This window comes from Triticum urartu, chromosome 2A, assembly GCF_056163025.1.
Source record: "Triticum urartu cultivar PI428250 chromosome 2A, HENAU_Tu73, whole genome shotgun sequence".
NCBI lineage: Eukaryota > Viridiplantae > Streptophyta > Magnoliopsida > Poales > Poaceae > Triticum > Triticum urartu.
Genome location: NC_141874.1, coordinates 26,335,133 through 26,350,926, shown reverse-complemented (window position 1 = coordinate 26,350,926; position 15,794 = coordinate 26,335,133). Strand labels below are relative to the sequence as shown.

Sequence of the window (15,794 nt, the reverse complement as noted above, 5' to 3'; positions counted from 1 at the left end):
AACTAATAATGATAGGGAAATTGCAGATCAATGGGTTATATATGAGCATACATTAACTCTCCGTGTTATAGACTATAGACTTGTGACGATGACATCTCTTAGCGTAACAAACAAGTTGGTTCAATTCAATACGATTGTTCTTCTAACATCATATTCTCAAAGTTGTCGGCATCCTTGTTACACTTGACTTATGTCTATGATCAGGAAAACATAACCATCATGCAACACTAGAGCTAGTCCTAGAGGCAAGACTAGGAATCAAGTTTTACCCTTTATAACTCTACACGTGCTTATGAGTTTTCCTCTAAATCACATATTCGACAACACTAGCAGGTACAGAGTATAAATATTTAATTATAAACTTGAAAATAAATATTTTACATCCTAGAAATATTTTAACGTCACATGCATATTTTTTCAAATGTGTGACATTTGTTAATTGCCACAAATATTTTTCATACACATGATTAATATTTTCTACTTACACATTATAAATTTTTCGTATACATCAGACACATTTTTCTGTACACGTTTAGCATTTACCAAATGCAGGATTAACATTTTCAAAATTTATGTAATTTTTTCTTTTAATATATATATTTAGAATATTTCAAAATCTAAAAAAGTTAAATAAAAATGGGAAGAAAAAACATGCATGGCTCCAGCATGACGACGCGTGGTTACTAGGCCGGCCTAGTTCCGGCTCCCTGGAGGCGTGGCGTGTGTAGGCGTCGCTGCGGGCGGCACATAGCTACACCCCCAACGAAGCAGTTGTGGGTGACGACGTCGAAAATGTCAGCCCAACGAAGCAGCTATGCAGCACCTGCCAATTTTATCTTGGAATGTAGTCCCACCAGACACCAAGCATTGTACTCAATGATCCTCAAAGATTTTACTAATGAGTACCAAGTTTTTATCTTGATGAGTAGTACCACTACACATCAAGCTTGATACTCAATAAATGGTCAAACCCTTGTTTGTTAAACCTGTGTGATTTGTTTGCATAACGGTATATCTAACCACTAATCTACGGCTTGTATGTATGCACAACCTAAGCGGGCACGGAAGTTTTGTTCCTGGGTGATGGAAAAAATTTAATAATTACCCAAAAAATAAAAAAAATTGAAGTTCTTTTTGGAATAAACTTGACTTTCTTCTGCACTAGTATGTAACTTTCCGCCAATAGAAACCCAGCGTCGACTTCAGAGCAAAAAAAACAATTATTGCTATATACATACACTATTCACACAATTTTGACCAAATTTTCTGTTTTTTTCGCCCTGAAGTCGACACTAGTTTTTTGGTGGTGGAAAAATTATATATTAGGGCAAAAGAGAGTCAAGTTTATTTATAAATAGACTTTTCAGAAATCATGAACCTTTCGAAATCCATGAATATATTAACATTTTTTTCAAATTAATGAACATTTTTTAAATCATGATTTGTTTTCAAATCTGCAACCTTTTTCAAATTCATGAACTTTTTCAATCCGTGAACATTTTTCAAATCCACGCACTTTTCCCATATTCGTGAATAGATTTTCAAATGCGTGAAATCTTTTTTCATATTCATGATGTTTTTCAAAAAGCTGCAAACTTTTTAAACTTGCAAACACTTTTCAAATCCATGTATATTATGAAGTTCATGAAAAAAAATTAAAACTTGATTTCTTTTCAAATTCATAAAATGTTTTCCTATTCATGTCTTTTAAAAATTCGTGATCATTTTTTTAAAAATTAAGAATTTAACGTATTGAACAATTTTACAATTCAACATTTTATTATTTAATTAAATTTCATAAAATATGAAAAATCAGTGGGATGTTATTTTTCTAAAATAGCAGCACAACATAGCAGAAAAATGCAAGGAGTGACCGGGTCATGCTGAGGGAGCAAACAAGGAAGGGAGTGCAAATAGAGAGAGAGAGAGAGAGAGAGAGAGAGAGAGAGAGAGAGAGAGAGAGAGAGAGAGAACTACGCCATCTACGAAGGAGTGATAGGAACGTTAGATGTTCAGCCCATACAAGCCTCCTCACTCGCTATAGCAGAACACTGGCCCTTAAAATTGAAGGGCCAGTGTAAGAGCCACTTTTCTGCTATAGGGGGGAGCCTCAGCCGCCCCCCTAAATGGATCGTCCCAGTGCAGAAGTAGCGCTGGCTCTCCAATGTTTTTTCTTTCATTTTTGTTTTATTACATTTAGTTATATTTCTAGAGTACCCTGCAAAAACAAAGTTATATTTCTAGAGTGAAAAAAAATATTTTCTTTAAATTTATAAAAATGTCCATCCCAGGTTCAAATATTTTTAATATGTAAAACAATCATGTAATTTAAAAATGTACACGTGTCTCAAAAATAAGTGCAACTTTTAAGAAAAAAATGTTTTGTGCCATTCAAAAAAATGAGTATATTATTATTTTTTAAATGTTCGCATAATTCAAGAATTTTTCCCTATTATTAAAATAGTTTCCCTAAATTTAGAAAAAAACATCGCAGGATCCAATGTTTATACAATGTAAAAAAATCACTTATTTCAGAAATATGTATATCAGTTTAATACTAATGGCAATATCATATGGGCTATATGTAGTATCATATAGCACAATTTAAGAACACACTTAGGTTTAACAACACTCTTATGTTTAACACTTAAACATAATTGTAATAAAATCATACAACATGTTCAATGAAGTGCTAATACTATAAGAGCAGCATGCATGCCTATGAACTCAAGACCAATGGCGGGAACCAGCGGCGAATCCAAGGGGCGGGCTTGGATGGGCTCAAGCCTGCCCTCCGAAATTAAAATCCAGCCTATCTCAGCCCATCTCAGCCCAGTTTCAGCCCATCATAACCCAGTTTCAACCTGTGTACTGAAGTTGAGCCTGCCCTTCAAATTCATCCTAGATTCGCTACTGGCGGGAACTATTGTGATGGGGGGAGTCAAACCACACATAGATGTCGCCGTCATCATGTTTGCCAAGAAACATCAAGAGCGTCTCCCCAGCTTGCAACATTTATTTTGTTGCAAGGTCTCTACAACGAGGACAACCGAAATAGGTTTGGTGTGCCTTGTTGCTGACCACAATGTGTGCTCATCCATGTCACGTTCACCTTCTGCGGGAAGTGAGCCCTTGCCCAACAAGGGATGTACTAAGCAAAACTAAAAGAGACAACAATTACACATTGTTTGGTATATATGTTTGCTACAAGCAGTGGTAATTACCACCACTTGCATTTTGTATGTTGTATGTAATACCTGTCGAACCCAAGAGTATGTACGTGTAGTATGTAGTATATAATAATGATTAGGTAGTATATATACTAATTCTTAGGATGTATATATCATGTTTTGAGTATGCTCTTTTTTACGTACAAATATAACAAAAACCATGGACTCATATGCAATTTTTTATGTAACTTGCTTTGAAATATCTTACATATAGTATACGAATATATTTAAAATGATAAAGTAGTATATATAGTACCACATGGTAGTATATGAGACATATGAGGTAACTACCACCGGATGGTAGGATGAATTTTCCCTATATAGTGTTACTATTCATCACCCAGGATGCAGAATAAGTTATTTTTCACCAAGATAATCTTACGATCATTTCATAATTAAATTACGTTTGGATTCAAATAGTTACATTCTTATTGATTCACTACGTAAAATTTGGCATAAAAAACTAAAAATATAGGTCATAAGAAAAGAAAATTTGCAGTATATATTCTTCACCCCCACATATTTTACCATCAATGCACCGAAATTTTACGATCCGTAAGTTTTGTCTTATTTTTGAAAAGAGACCGTAAGAAAATATATAATCATCGTAAAAAAATATTTTATGTTATGTAAAATTACAAACGTAAAAACATAGTGTAAAATACACATAAACTGCAAATTTTCTTTTCTTATGACCTATATTTTTAGTTTTTTATGTCAAATTTTACGTAGTGAATCAATAAGAATGTAACTATTTGAATTCCAAACGTAATTTAATTATGAAATGATCGTAAGATTATCTTGGTGAAAACTAACTTATTCTGCATCCTGGGTGATGAATAGTCGCGCTATTCGTCACCCTGGGTGAGGAATAGTTATTCTTCACCTCCTCTCTATTTTGACATTAATGCACCGTATTTTTACATTTCGCAAATTTTATCTTATTTCATACATAAAAAGAGAACGTAATAAAATATGTACTCGCTGTAAAAAATATTTTATATTACGTAAAATTACGAATGTAAAGACATAGTGTAAAACATACATAAAATGTGATTTTCTGGTCTTATAGCCTATTTTTTTATACCAAATTTTACATATTGAATCAATATGCACGTAACTATTTATATTTTAAACGTAATTTATTTAGGAAGCGATCGTAAGATTATCTCGTGTGAGGAATAACTTATTCTGCACCCTGGGTGATGAATAGTAACACTATATAAGTTCAGTATATATTTATGTCGCAGTGAGCTGACATGCTTGTTTGTTTTGCCGAGGACACATAAATGCATATTTTCACAATTACTCTGTTGGATCATCTTATTACATTAGATAGATGCTCCACTATTTATTTTATATTTTTAATAACTTTTAAACCGTTAAAAGCTTACCGAGCCTAAACAAGTTGTGTGGCCAGCGATGTATATGTATATATATGAGATATTGTGTTTCTCTTTAGCGGTAGAGGTGGCAAACAGGGCCACACGTTCTAGTCATCCCATTTATTTCTTTTCATGTGATTGATAGGTATTTCTTCTTATAGATGAATTAGGACCACGGTCCCCTCCTTATAGCCCAATAGGCTCAGTGGTAGGTTGCCAAAGCTGCAGCGGTGCAGCCCTCGGCCCGCGCACAACGCTTCTTAGCCCATGAACAGTTCCAACTCACTGACGGTGCCTAGCCTAAAAAAGGTTCGAATATTTTCTTAGAGTAAAATGCATTGGTAGTCATTGAACTTGTGTTGATAGCTCATTTTAATCACCGTACTCAAGAATATGATCAATAAAGTCACTAAATATGACTCATTGGTCCACCGTATTGCGTTGTATTTTTCCTAGTTAACCGGTCAAATGTCCATGTGGCGCCTTCAGTTCATGTTCTCTCTCTGGCTATGCGGGTCCATGTCTGATCCGTGTCTGAAACAAACAAAAAATTAGAGGAAACAAAATTGCACACAAGCAGGAATTGAACAAAGAACCTCGCTTCAGCTGCCGCCGTAGTTGGGCACACACTTCCTTAATATCAAAATAAATGTCTTAATCTTAATACAATTTTATATTTCATTAAAGTTAATATAAAGTTGAAACACTTATTTTGGGACGGAGGGAGTACATCACACTATAGCCCCGTAGCAATCTTGACAGACGTCTACGTCTACGTCCGCATGTCCGGACGGACCGGCCTCTCGGCAGCGACGCGGCCATACGCCACACTCGTCGCCACTTGAACATACCTACGGACAATGGTATGCAGTGGACACAAATGATCAATCTCTCAATCTCATATCACATAGCGGAAACTTTTGGCTAGGTTTTTCTATTCTTGGTTTATTTTTCTGATTGGTTTCTGCTCAAACTTCTTTGGTTTTTTTATAGGTTTCTTATCAAACTTTTCGTTTAGTATTTGCTTTCTCTTTTCCTTTTTGCTTTTTCACTTTAAATTCGTCAACATATTTATAAATTCAAGAATTTTCAGAAATCATGAACCTTTTGAAATCCTTGAACATATTAACATTTTTTCAAATTAATGGACATTTTTGAAATCATGATTTATTTTCAAATCTGATTTTTTTTTCAAATTTGCGAACTCTTTCAAATCCATGAATATTTTACAAATCAACATACTTTTTCCATATTCATGAATGGTTTTTCAAATGTGTGAACTCTTTTGTCATATTCATGATATTTTGAAAAAATCCACAAACTTTTTAATTCTGCAAACAATTTCAAATCCATGTATATTAAGAAGTTCATGAATTTTTTTTTAAAACTTGATTTATTTTCAAATTCATGAACTGTTTAAAATTCACAAAGTGTTTTCATATTCATGTGTTTTTAAATTTGTGATCATTTTTAAAAATTTGTATGTTTTTTGAAGCAATTGAACATTTTTACAATTCATGATTTTCTTATCTAATGAAATTTCTCAAAATACAAAAAATCGGTGGGTTGCATTTTGCTAAACTAGCAGCAGGACACAGCTGAAAAATCCAGGGAGCGACAGTTGTGTCGCATGCCACCATCAGATGCCATCACAGCGCCATGAGATCTCTCACCTAAGCTACATGTCGGTCCCGCCCTGATTTTGCTCGCTAGAACCTCGCAGGAGCCCCTCCACATCATCTTCAGGCATCCTCTATGTTGTATTTGTCAACCAAGACGGTCTCCCAACACACCGTAATTGTAATTCAGATATGAAGCATGGGAAATTACAAGGAAAATAGAAGACACTCTGTTGTAGACTGTGCCTTACTCTATTGAGGAAAAAAGGTTACGAGCGGCAGAGCAGGCACAAGTCTATCAACGTCAACTCGGCCGCGCTTTAGACCGATCTACGAATAAGAGCCCAACTGCTGTTGCGACCACCAGGCTTCGATCAGCGGCTTGCACCGACAGTGGCAGTGGGAGAGTGAGGGATAGGGGACGTGGTGGCTGCCGGCCTGGGGAGTCCCCTGTGTTTTCCAGGGTTGGCAACGTGGGGGCTTTACGAATCCCCCAAAGTCCGAGACCCGCATGGGGGATTCTTTGTGTTTGATAGAGGATGCTTTTTATTTATGCTTATTGGGATTTGGCCTATTGCTAAAAAAGACAAATATGCTTTTTATTTATGCTTATTAGGAAAAGGTTTAGATAGTCGTATCGTTCTATACTTGTGGTTTCCAAAATTCCAACAATCTCATTAACTATTACCTTCGTCACAAAAATCTTGTCTTATGTACATTTATCTAGATACAAATGTATCTAATACTAAAACATGTCTAGATATATCCGTGTCTAGACAAGCTTTTTGCTATGGAGGGAGTACTAATTAATGGACTTCTACTATGAAGAACAAATAGCTACTTGCATGTTTTCGTTTTACATCAAAGGGCCACATGGTATATTCTTTGGCACTATATATTAAATAGAGGTGTTCTCACAAGAGAAAAACCTCCCTGGTCCTCATCATTTCCTCTTTCACCAGTGACCTCTTCAAGGGACCTCTTTTTGGTTTCTGGTAAGATGAGCGTGAACGCCAAGCCAATTATGTTGCAACCAACTAGCACGAAGAGAATAATTGGGAGGCCTTTATCGGCATATAGGAACCAAAGCACACCAGTGATAGCACCACCCTTCCCGCCAGCACTGGCTATGCCATGGCATGTTGACCGCATACGTGCTGGGAAGATCTCTGCTGGAAGGATGAAAGTGGTCGAGTTGGGGCCGAAGTCAGTGAAGAACATTATTGCCGAGTAAATGACAATGAAGTAGATGTTCCCGAAGCGAGAACACCATATTGTTTTCGATAACACTTGTGGAATAGCAAGCCCGAGCATGAAGACACTCATCATAATGAATCCTACAATTTGCATCTTGATTCGACCAATTCTGTCCATGAACTTGATTGCAAAGAAGAAGCCCGGCAACGTGCCAATGACCGTAATGAGAGCTTGGGTTCTTGCTATCTGGTATGTTTGCTCAAGCGGGCTCATTGTGCTTGCGTCTTTGATGTATTGAACTTCGGTAAAGATGTTCTTCATGAATAGGTTGAGCAGGTAAAATGACATGTCAAGCATAAACCAACAGATCATGGTGCTAAGGAGGTGGAGGCCGTGTCGATGGAGGAACTCCATGGTGAAGAAACCAAACTCATGCTCTCTGTTGAACACATCAACCTCTTCTTTTTCAGCCACGATGTCGATGTTAAGGACCAAGGCCATGTCTGAAGAAGCTTTCTTGATGTCCTTAGCTATGAGCGCCGTAAAGCGTGCCGTCTCGGGCATCCTCATGCGCCAATAATAAGTCAGGATAGCAGGGATGGCGCCTACCATGAGAATGATACGCCACACATAGTCAGCGTGCCAGTGAGGGTCATGGTCATATCCTGGTACATGCCTGAATGACTGTGAGACGATTATGGCAACTATTCCAGCAGCAAGATTTCCTAGACCCTGCAATTACAAGACAACAGACAAATAAAAATATAATCAAGGGATCTTTTTTGCAAAATGGAGATTGATTGATTCACACAACAAAAATTAAGACACAATCGTGTTGTATGGTTGCACCTGCATGGCAAATACAGCGGCAATGAAGGCGCCACGAGTCTTCTTATTTGCGTACTCCGCCATGATCGTAGCGGAGAGTGGATAGTCGCCACCGATACCAAAGCCAAGCCAAAAACGAAAAAAACAGAGCGTGGTAATGACGCTCTTGCGTGAATGGTGGAAGGAGAGGCCGGAGGCGATGGAGCAGATGACCATGAGCTTCAGGGTGACACCATAGATGTGCCTCCGGCCCACCTTGTCGCCGAGCCATCCGAAGAAGAGCTGCCCGACCACCGTGCCGCATAGTGCAACACCGTTGACAAGCGCCGAGACGCCGACAGGGAGGATGCCGTCCGCGTAGTAGATGCGGCCGAGGAGGTCGGTGACGAGGGAGATGGAGAAGAGGTCGTAGGCGTCAGTGAAGAAGCCCATGCCGGCGATCGCAATGGCGGTGAAGTGGTATACTTGCGTCGTGGCTATGTCGAGGGCATGGAGCACCTTGAGCTGCTTCCGTGCCATCAGTGCCTGTGTCGGCTGCCGCCATGGCATTTGCACTGCAGGAAGGAAATGGTGAAAAAGGTTGTAGGTGTTGGCGTGTTTGTTGATACTGAGACATTTTGATCCAAAGGTGTATATAAAAGCCACACTTTCTTAAAGCCTCTACGCCTAGTTACTCTATGTGCGAGCTTCTCAAGGAAACTTCATGGAGCATATTGTTGTGTCGATCGCCATGTATAGGACAAATGACCGTGAAGTAAGCATGATCCAGTATCTTGGTATAGCCGTCCCCTGATGTGAGAAATGGTGGATTGGTTGTTACTACGTGTGATTTACATGAGGAATATACGGTCGAACATGGATGATACAGAGAGGGAATTTGGAGGTAGCTTCGTGGAATCTAACAATTCCTCCGGATATGTTGTACATTCTCAAAGCTGAATTAATAAATGAACAAAAGATGAAAACAATATATATTAATTAAACACATGTGCTTCATGTTGGCATTGATGCGTTAGCCATCAGCCGACTGATTAGCTACGCACCGCTCCATGAAAAATGGAACTGCGGCAGGAACGCATTCCGTGCGATCAGAAGGAACTCGCGGCCTAGCGCTGTCGCCGGATCCCTCCTCCGCCGCCACCTCACCCCAATGCCCCTTCCTCTCCTTGCCGCCGCCTGAGACGCCCTCCGGCAAAATCAGGATGGCTCCAAAGAAGGCGACGGCAGCGGCCCTTCTCCGGTTGCTCGGCATTAGTACGGTGGCTGCGATCCATGGATCAGGGATGGTGGTCCCTTTGGTGAGGCTTCCCAGTCCGGCGGTGTGGTAGGGTTGGCGGGTTCAGGCCATGGCAATAATGCCCCGGCGGCTGACAGCGCCATTTTGTCCGCTGTCTACAATCCGGTCTAGGTGCGCTCCCACCTCACCGGAGTTGCAGTGCTGGCTAGCTAGCCGGTCATCTGTTTGTGGGTGGAACGTGAGGTGCGGATCTAGATCGGGATAATTCCCTGGCCCATTCCAGCCGGCCACAACGACAACGCCCGCAGGTGCCGATATTCTTCTTGGAGATGTTGATCGGGTCCGCCCTACCTCTTCACACCTCACTACTTCTCGGGTGAAAACCCTAACTGCGATGGGTGGTGACGGCGCTAAAGGCATCGTATCCTTCTTGAAGGCGTCATCGGGAGAGCCTTGTGATGGTGGGCACCGTTTGGTTTTGTTGGCAGGTGCAAATGGCGTTCACCTCTTCCTCTAGGGGGCATCTGTTCCGTGGGAAAACCTAGATCTGGATCTTTCGGATCGGCTGATGACAGAGACTATGATGTCGTTTTCCCTCCCGAGGACATTGTTTTGAAGCAGAGATTCACTGGAGGGGGCAACAGGTGGAGCGGTGTTGCATCTACCACATTGAAGATGGTGGGTCTCGACGGCGTGGAGCAGTGGAGTCACGGAGTTGGACATGGTTTGATGGACGCATGCAGGGTGGTGGTGTTGTCTAGCATCATGGTGACGTCGACGGTAGATAGGTCTGGCAAGGTCTATGCAATGATTCCTCCTGAAGATGGATGACGAAAGATGGCGGTGGTGGATCCTAGAGTGTGTGCAAGCACTGCGTGTTATGAGACGCCTAGACTGGTTGGTGCTCTCAGTTTGCCAGCCGGACGGCTTCTTGAAGCCACTGGATTAGATAGTGTCCGTTGATGCAGTGAGAGCACATCTTTATACTTGTAGGTGTAATGACTTTATTCGCCTTGAAGATGGCTTTGGGTTGATCATTGTATTTATTTGATGAATAACTTAATAAAGATGAGTGCATGCATCATTTTGATGCAAAGACTGGGGTAATACTTTTCTTAAACATGTGCTTCATGTACCATAAGTGAATACCAATTAACCGACCATTTATATCCAGACAATTTTATGATGAATTTTTAATTCATTTTTCTTTTTCGAGAATAAGAGAAGCTCCTGGCCTATCTGCATCGGTTTATATACATCGCAACCATTTTCTATCGCAACATATCAAGTATTAGAAATGTGGATATAAAATAAAAGGTTCATCAAATAAGGATGTGGCAACCGTAACTTGAATTGAATGCTACACTTATGCTGGTCAAATCTTATTGCCAAACAGCCACCAAATCTATCACCTCTAATAGACTGCAACTTAGACCCGAAAGTCCTACACCTTCAGAAGCTAATATAAAGTGTTGACCGCGTATATTTCCAGAGTGTAGCCAAGAGGATAAGCCTGAGGGAAATAGGAAACTGTTTTGTTAAGTTGGATTGATTCTTAATTAGAGTTTATTTTCTCTATGTATACTTTCATATCAGTTACTTTTCTCTGTTAAGAGATCTATTTCTCTAATTTGCATTGCACCACTCTAACCCCCCCCCCCCCTTTCCCGGTCGCTAACAGCATCGACAGCAAGGATTGGCTAATTTAGATCCTCAAATGTCCCCAGACGTGCTCGGTCAGTGAACGTGCGCGTCCGATTTGAGAATTCATTTGTGCATGTATGCAACCATGTCCACTACATCCTACTCAAATTGTTCAGCCATATTCATGTGATTGGTGGACATGTCCAGATATCCTCATATCCTCCTCATATTTGATGTGGATATGGAATTTGCAGACAACCCGAGCAACTCTAGCTCCCCTAGACGGCTATAGAGGAGTAAAATTTCGACTTTACTTGTCTAACTCACACCTAGTCGATCCCCTAAACCAAATAGTGGAGTAAATTTTTCAGTCTGCCTCCTATCCAGTGTGTATATTTACTCGGTGTAACACCCACGATGCGGCTATATCTCCCACGTGTCGGAGCACGACTTAGAAGCATAACCGCATTGTAGGCATGTCGCAAGAGGGGTAATCTTTACACATCCCATGTACTGAATAAGAAAGAGGTACAGAGTTGGCTTACAATCGCCACTTCACACAATTACATAAATATAGCATTCCATCAACCAGATACAATCAAGGACCGACTACGGAACCAAAATAAAAGAAGACTACCCCTAATGCAAAAGATCCCCGATCGCCCCAACCGGGCTCCACTACTGATCAACTGAAATGAAAACAACACAATGAACACGATCTTCATCGAGCTCCTCCTTGAGCTCGGTTGCGTCACCTGCACGGTATCATCGGCACCTGCAAACTGGTTTTGAAAGTAAACTGTGAGTCACGGGGACTCAGCAATCTCACACCCTCGCGATCAAGACTATTTAACTTTATGGGTAGGGAAAAGGTATGAAGTGGAGCTGCAGCAAGCACTAGCATATATGGTGTCTAACATATGCAAATGAGAGCAAGAAGAGAAGGCAAAGCACGGTCGAGAATCTATGATCAAGAAGTGATCCTAGACTACTTACGTTCAAGCATAACTCCAACACCGTGTTCACTTCCCGGACTCCGCCGAAAAGAGACCATCACGGCTACACACGCGGTTGATGCATTTTAATTAAGATAAGTTTCAGGTTTTCTACAACCGGACATTAAGAAATTCCCATCTGCCCATAACCGCGGGCACGGCTTTCGAAAGATCAAATCCCTGTAGGGGTGTCCCAACTTAGCCCATCACAAGCTCTCACGGTCAATGAAGGATATTCCTTCTCCCAGGAAGACCCGATCAGGCTCGGAATCCCGGTTACAAGACATTTTGACAATGGTAAAACAAGACCAGCAAGACCACCCGAATGTGCCGACAAATCCCGATAGGAGCTGCACATATCTCGTTCTCAGGGCACACCGGATAAGCTAAGCGTACAGGAGCCGACATAACCCAAGTTGCCAAGGGATGGCCCTGCACGGTGCTCTGGTTTGGACCAACACTTAGAGGAGCACTGGCCCGGGGGTTTAAAATAAAGATGACCCTCGGGAGCGCGACTCCCAAGGAAAAAAGACTTAGGTGGCAAATGGTAAAACCAATGTTGGACCTTGCTGGAGGTGTTTTATTCAAGGCGAACTGTCAAGGGGTTCCCATTATAACCCAACCGTGTAAGGAACGCAAAATCAAGGAACATAACACCAGTATGACAGAAACTAGGGCGGCAAGAGTGGAACAAAACACCAGGCATAAGGCCGAGCCTTCCACCCTTTACCAAGTATATAGATGCATTAATTAAATAGGAGATATTGTGATATCCCAACAAATAAACATGTTCCCACAAGGAATAACTCCAATCTTCACCTGCAACTAACAGTGTTATAAGAGGGGCTGAGCAAAGCGGTAACATGGCCAAACAACGGTTTGCTAGGACAAGGTGGGTTAGAGGCTCATGGCAATAAGGGAGGCATGATAAGCAAGTGGTAGGTATCGCGTCATAGGCATAGCAAAAGAGCAAGCATCTAGCAAGCAAAGATAGAAGTGATTTCGAGGGTATGGTCATCTTGTCTGAGATCCCGCAAGGAAGAAGAAGGAGTCCATGAAGAAGACAAACGGACTAAGTCGAACGAAACCTCACAAACGCGACGTTATTAGAACTAACCCGAAGAAGCAACACCAGAAAGAAGCAAACAACATAGTAAACAACCATCACATAAACATGGCATGATGCACAATCAAGTATGATGCATGTCTAGTTTAATGCGGCATGGCATGGCATAGTGCACAAGCATTCCTACAAATTAAGTGGAGCTCAATATGCAACTTCGTTGCATATTGACGAAACACCACATGACTTATTTAGTTCTCTCTCGGTTATGAACCCAACAATATTAAATGTAGTTAAACATGTCAAGAGGTGAAACATAACAAAACTATACCATCTAAACCATTTAAATGGGGCCGGATATAACAAACAACAAACCCGGTAAATCCCCATATGCATTAGTAATTTAAAGCAAACAACAATTTAAACATTCTTGAAGTTGTTATCATGATGCGGATGACATGCACGTTTTATGCAATATTTATGAAAATGTTGATACGAGCATATTAAGAAGCATTTGTCATCGTGGCGGAAATGAAAAGGGGTGCCATGGCAACGATAACGAAACGGTGCCACAGCAACGTCCCGGTTTCCGGTAACTCGATTGAGATGCCGGTGCAGAAGGAAAAGTGACGGGGGCGTGTCATGCAAGGATGGTGGGGTGCTCCCGGATACCGGGTCCCCACGGGTTAGCGGCAAAAGAGGAGGACCGAGCAAGTGACTACTCGGACACGGTGCAGACAACGGGTGCATCTCATACATCACACAACATGCATTCGTTCCACGCGTCACAGTCTTGGCGGTTATACCTTTCGGAGCGTGCATTATCGGAACGGATCAAATTCGAAGCGGAGAAGGGGAAGTAGACGTTCTCGGCTTTCGTAGTGGAAGTAGTCGTTCTCTCATGCTCTAGGGTCGACGGTAGAGGTTCTCGCGATCTCGGCGATGGTAGTGGTACATGTTTATCGGTAGTCGAACATGACGATCCGGAGAGGGTACTTGGCAACATACACGTCGTCGGTAGTTGTACACAATCGTTGTCGGACTTGACGGGTCCGATGCCTCCGGACATAGTGGTACATGTTCGTTTTTCGGAGAGATACTTGGCGTTCTTCGGTCATAGGTACTTGACGTTTTTGCTACCAGGGTCTTTGGCGACGGTCGTTGTACACATGACGTTGGGGTACTTGTCAGTTCGAGTCTTGACGGAGTAGATGTACACGTTGTCGGGGTACTTGTCGCATTCCGGTTTTGTAGTCGTGCCAGGCATCGGCGCGGCGTACTTGGCGATCCAAAACGAAGCAAAACAAAGGTCCCGGTTACAGTCTTGTTTTCCTGGACTTGGTGGACATCGAGTCTCGGGGGGATCTTGTGGAGGCGCGTCCTCCTGCCTGTTCGAACAAGGCAGAGGCGGGGCAGGGCTTTCCGTGGTGCGAGATCTGCCGAATATGAAGAGGGCGGCCACGGGACTTGCGGATCCGGCAGGTGGCCGTCCAACCTGGCCGGTGGCGGATGAGGGAGCAGCAGCCTGTCGAGCATGAGGCCATGGAAGAGGAGGGGAGGCTGCAGGGGCGCCGGGGTTGGTGCGGTCGGAGGCCAGGGCTGTGGGGCGGAGCATGGCGGCGTCTCCCTGTCGGAGATGATGATGGGGGGTATGGAGGTCGCTGGCCCGGGCGGAGGTCGGGGCCGGAGCTCCTGGCCGCAGCGGAGCGGCGCCGGAGCACGGTCCAGCGACGAGGAGACTCGAGCGCGGCAGGGCAGCGGTGCCGGCGATGGGGAGGTCTCGCGGCGCGGGTGAGGGCGCCATGGGAGGCGGCTGGAGGTGCGAACGGAGCAGGGGGAGGGAGGTCGAGCAGGGGATGCGGTGGAGGTGCTTGTAGGAGAAGCACGCAATGGGGATCGAGCGCCTCCTGGCACTGGCTCTGTGTGTGGCGGCGCACAGGGAGAGATGGGGATCGACCGGGAGAGGAGGCCAGCGAGCAAGGGGATAAGGGGGAGATCGGGCAGGCTTCTTGGGCCGGCTAGGGTTAAGAGGAGGTTTTAGGTGGGCTGGGCTAGCTGCGCAAATGGGCCGGCCTAGATGGACAGACCCAAGAGGCTGGGCTCTTCTCTCCCTCTATTATTTTCCTTTTTAAAACAGACCAGAGAAGGAGAAGGAAAAGAAAGAGAAGGTAGGGGCGGAATCTGGGCACGAGGACAATTTTCCCGGACTCATAAAAATATGCATGGTCCGAGAAAATTAGAAGTGGCAAGATCGGAAGATATGAATTCAAACTCATTTGAATTTAATCAAATGGTTTGAACTAGGGCCAGGGTTTTGAAGCGCCCAGAAATGTTGAGAAATTAGGTGGAGCTCGGGGAAATGACGAAAGAAATTACAGGAAAAGTTTGGGGACCAAACTTGAAGCGGAAAAGGGCATGTGATAAATTGCAAGTGTGTTATAGGTGATTCCGAAAATGGAATATTTAATATAGCTCCCTAATATCGGGAGGATATGTTATAAAGAGAATCACCATGTGAATTCCCTCGATTTAAATGGATCGAAGATCCATACGATTTATTTATTTGAGTTGCAAAAGATTTATGAGATGATGGCAT

The 15,794-nt window shown here is 42.6% G+C and overlaps 1 protein-coding gene across 1 annotated transcript; it reads right to left on the bottom strand.

Moving 5' to 3' along the window:
• Window positions 1-7,125: 7,125 nt before the first annotated feature.
• Window positions 7,126-8,808, bottom strand: LOC125531478 (putative inorganic phosphate transporter 1-13). The gene is made up of 2 exons (XM_087539443.1): window positions 8,281-8,808; window positions 7,126-8,163 (listed from the first exon to the last, which is right to left on the bottom strand). Exons 1-2 carry the CDS (start codon window positions 8,806-8,808, stop codon window positions 7,126-7,128), a joined length of 1,566 nt encoding a protein of 521 aa, XP_087395569.1.
• Between the last annotated feature and the right edge of the window lie 6,986 nt (window positions 8,809-15,794).

Excerpts from the sequence above, each read along its gene's own strand:
- LOC125531478 (XM_087539443.1), bottom strand. The coding sequence starts at position 8,808 with ATGCCATGGCGGCAGCCGACACAGGCACTGATGGCACGGAAGCAGCTC. Across the intron at positions 8,164-8,280 it reads CCGCTGTATTTGCCATGCAG|GGTCTAGGAAATCTTGCTGC; the intron begins GTGCAACCATAC and ends TTGTAATTGCAG.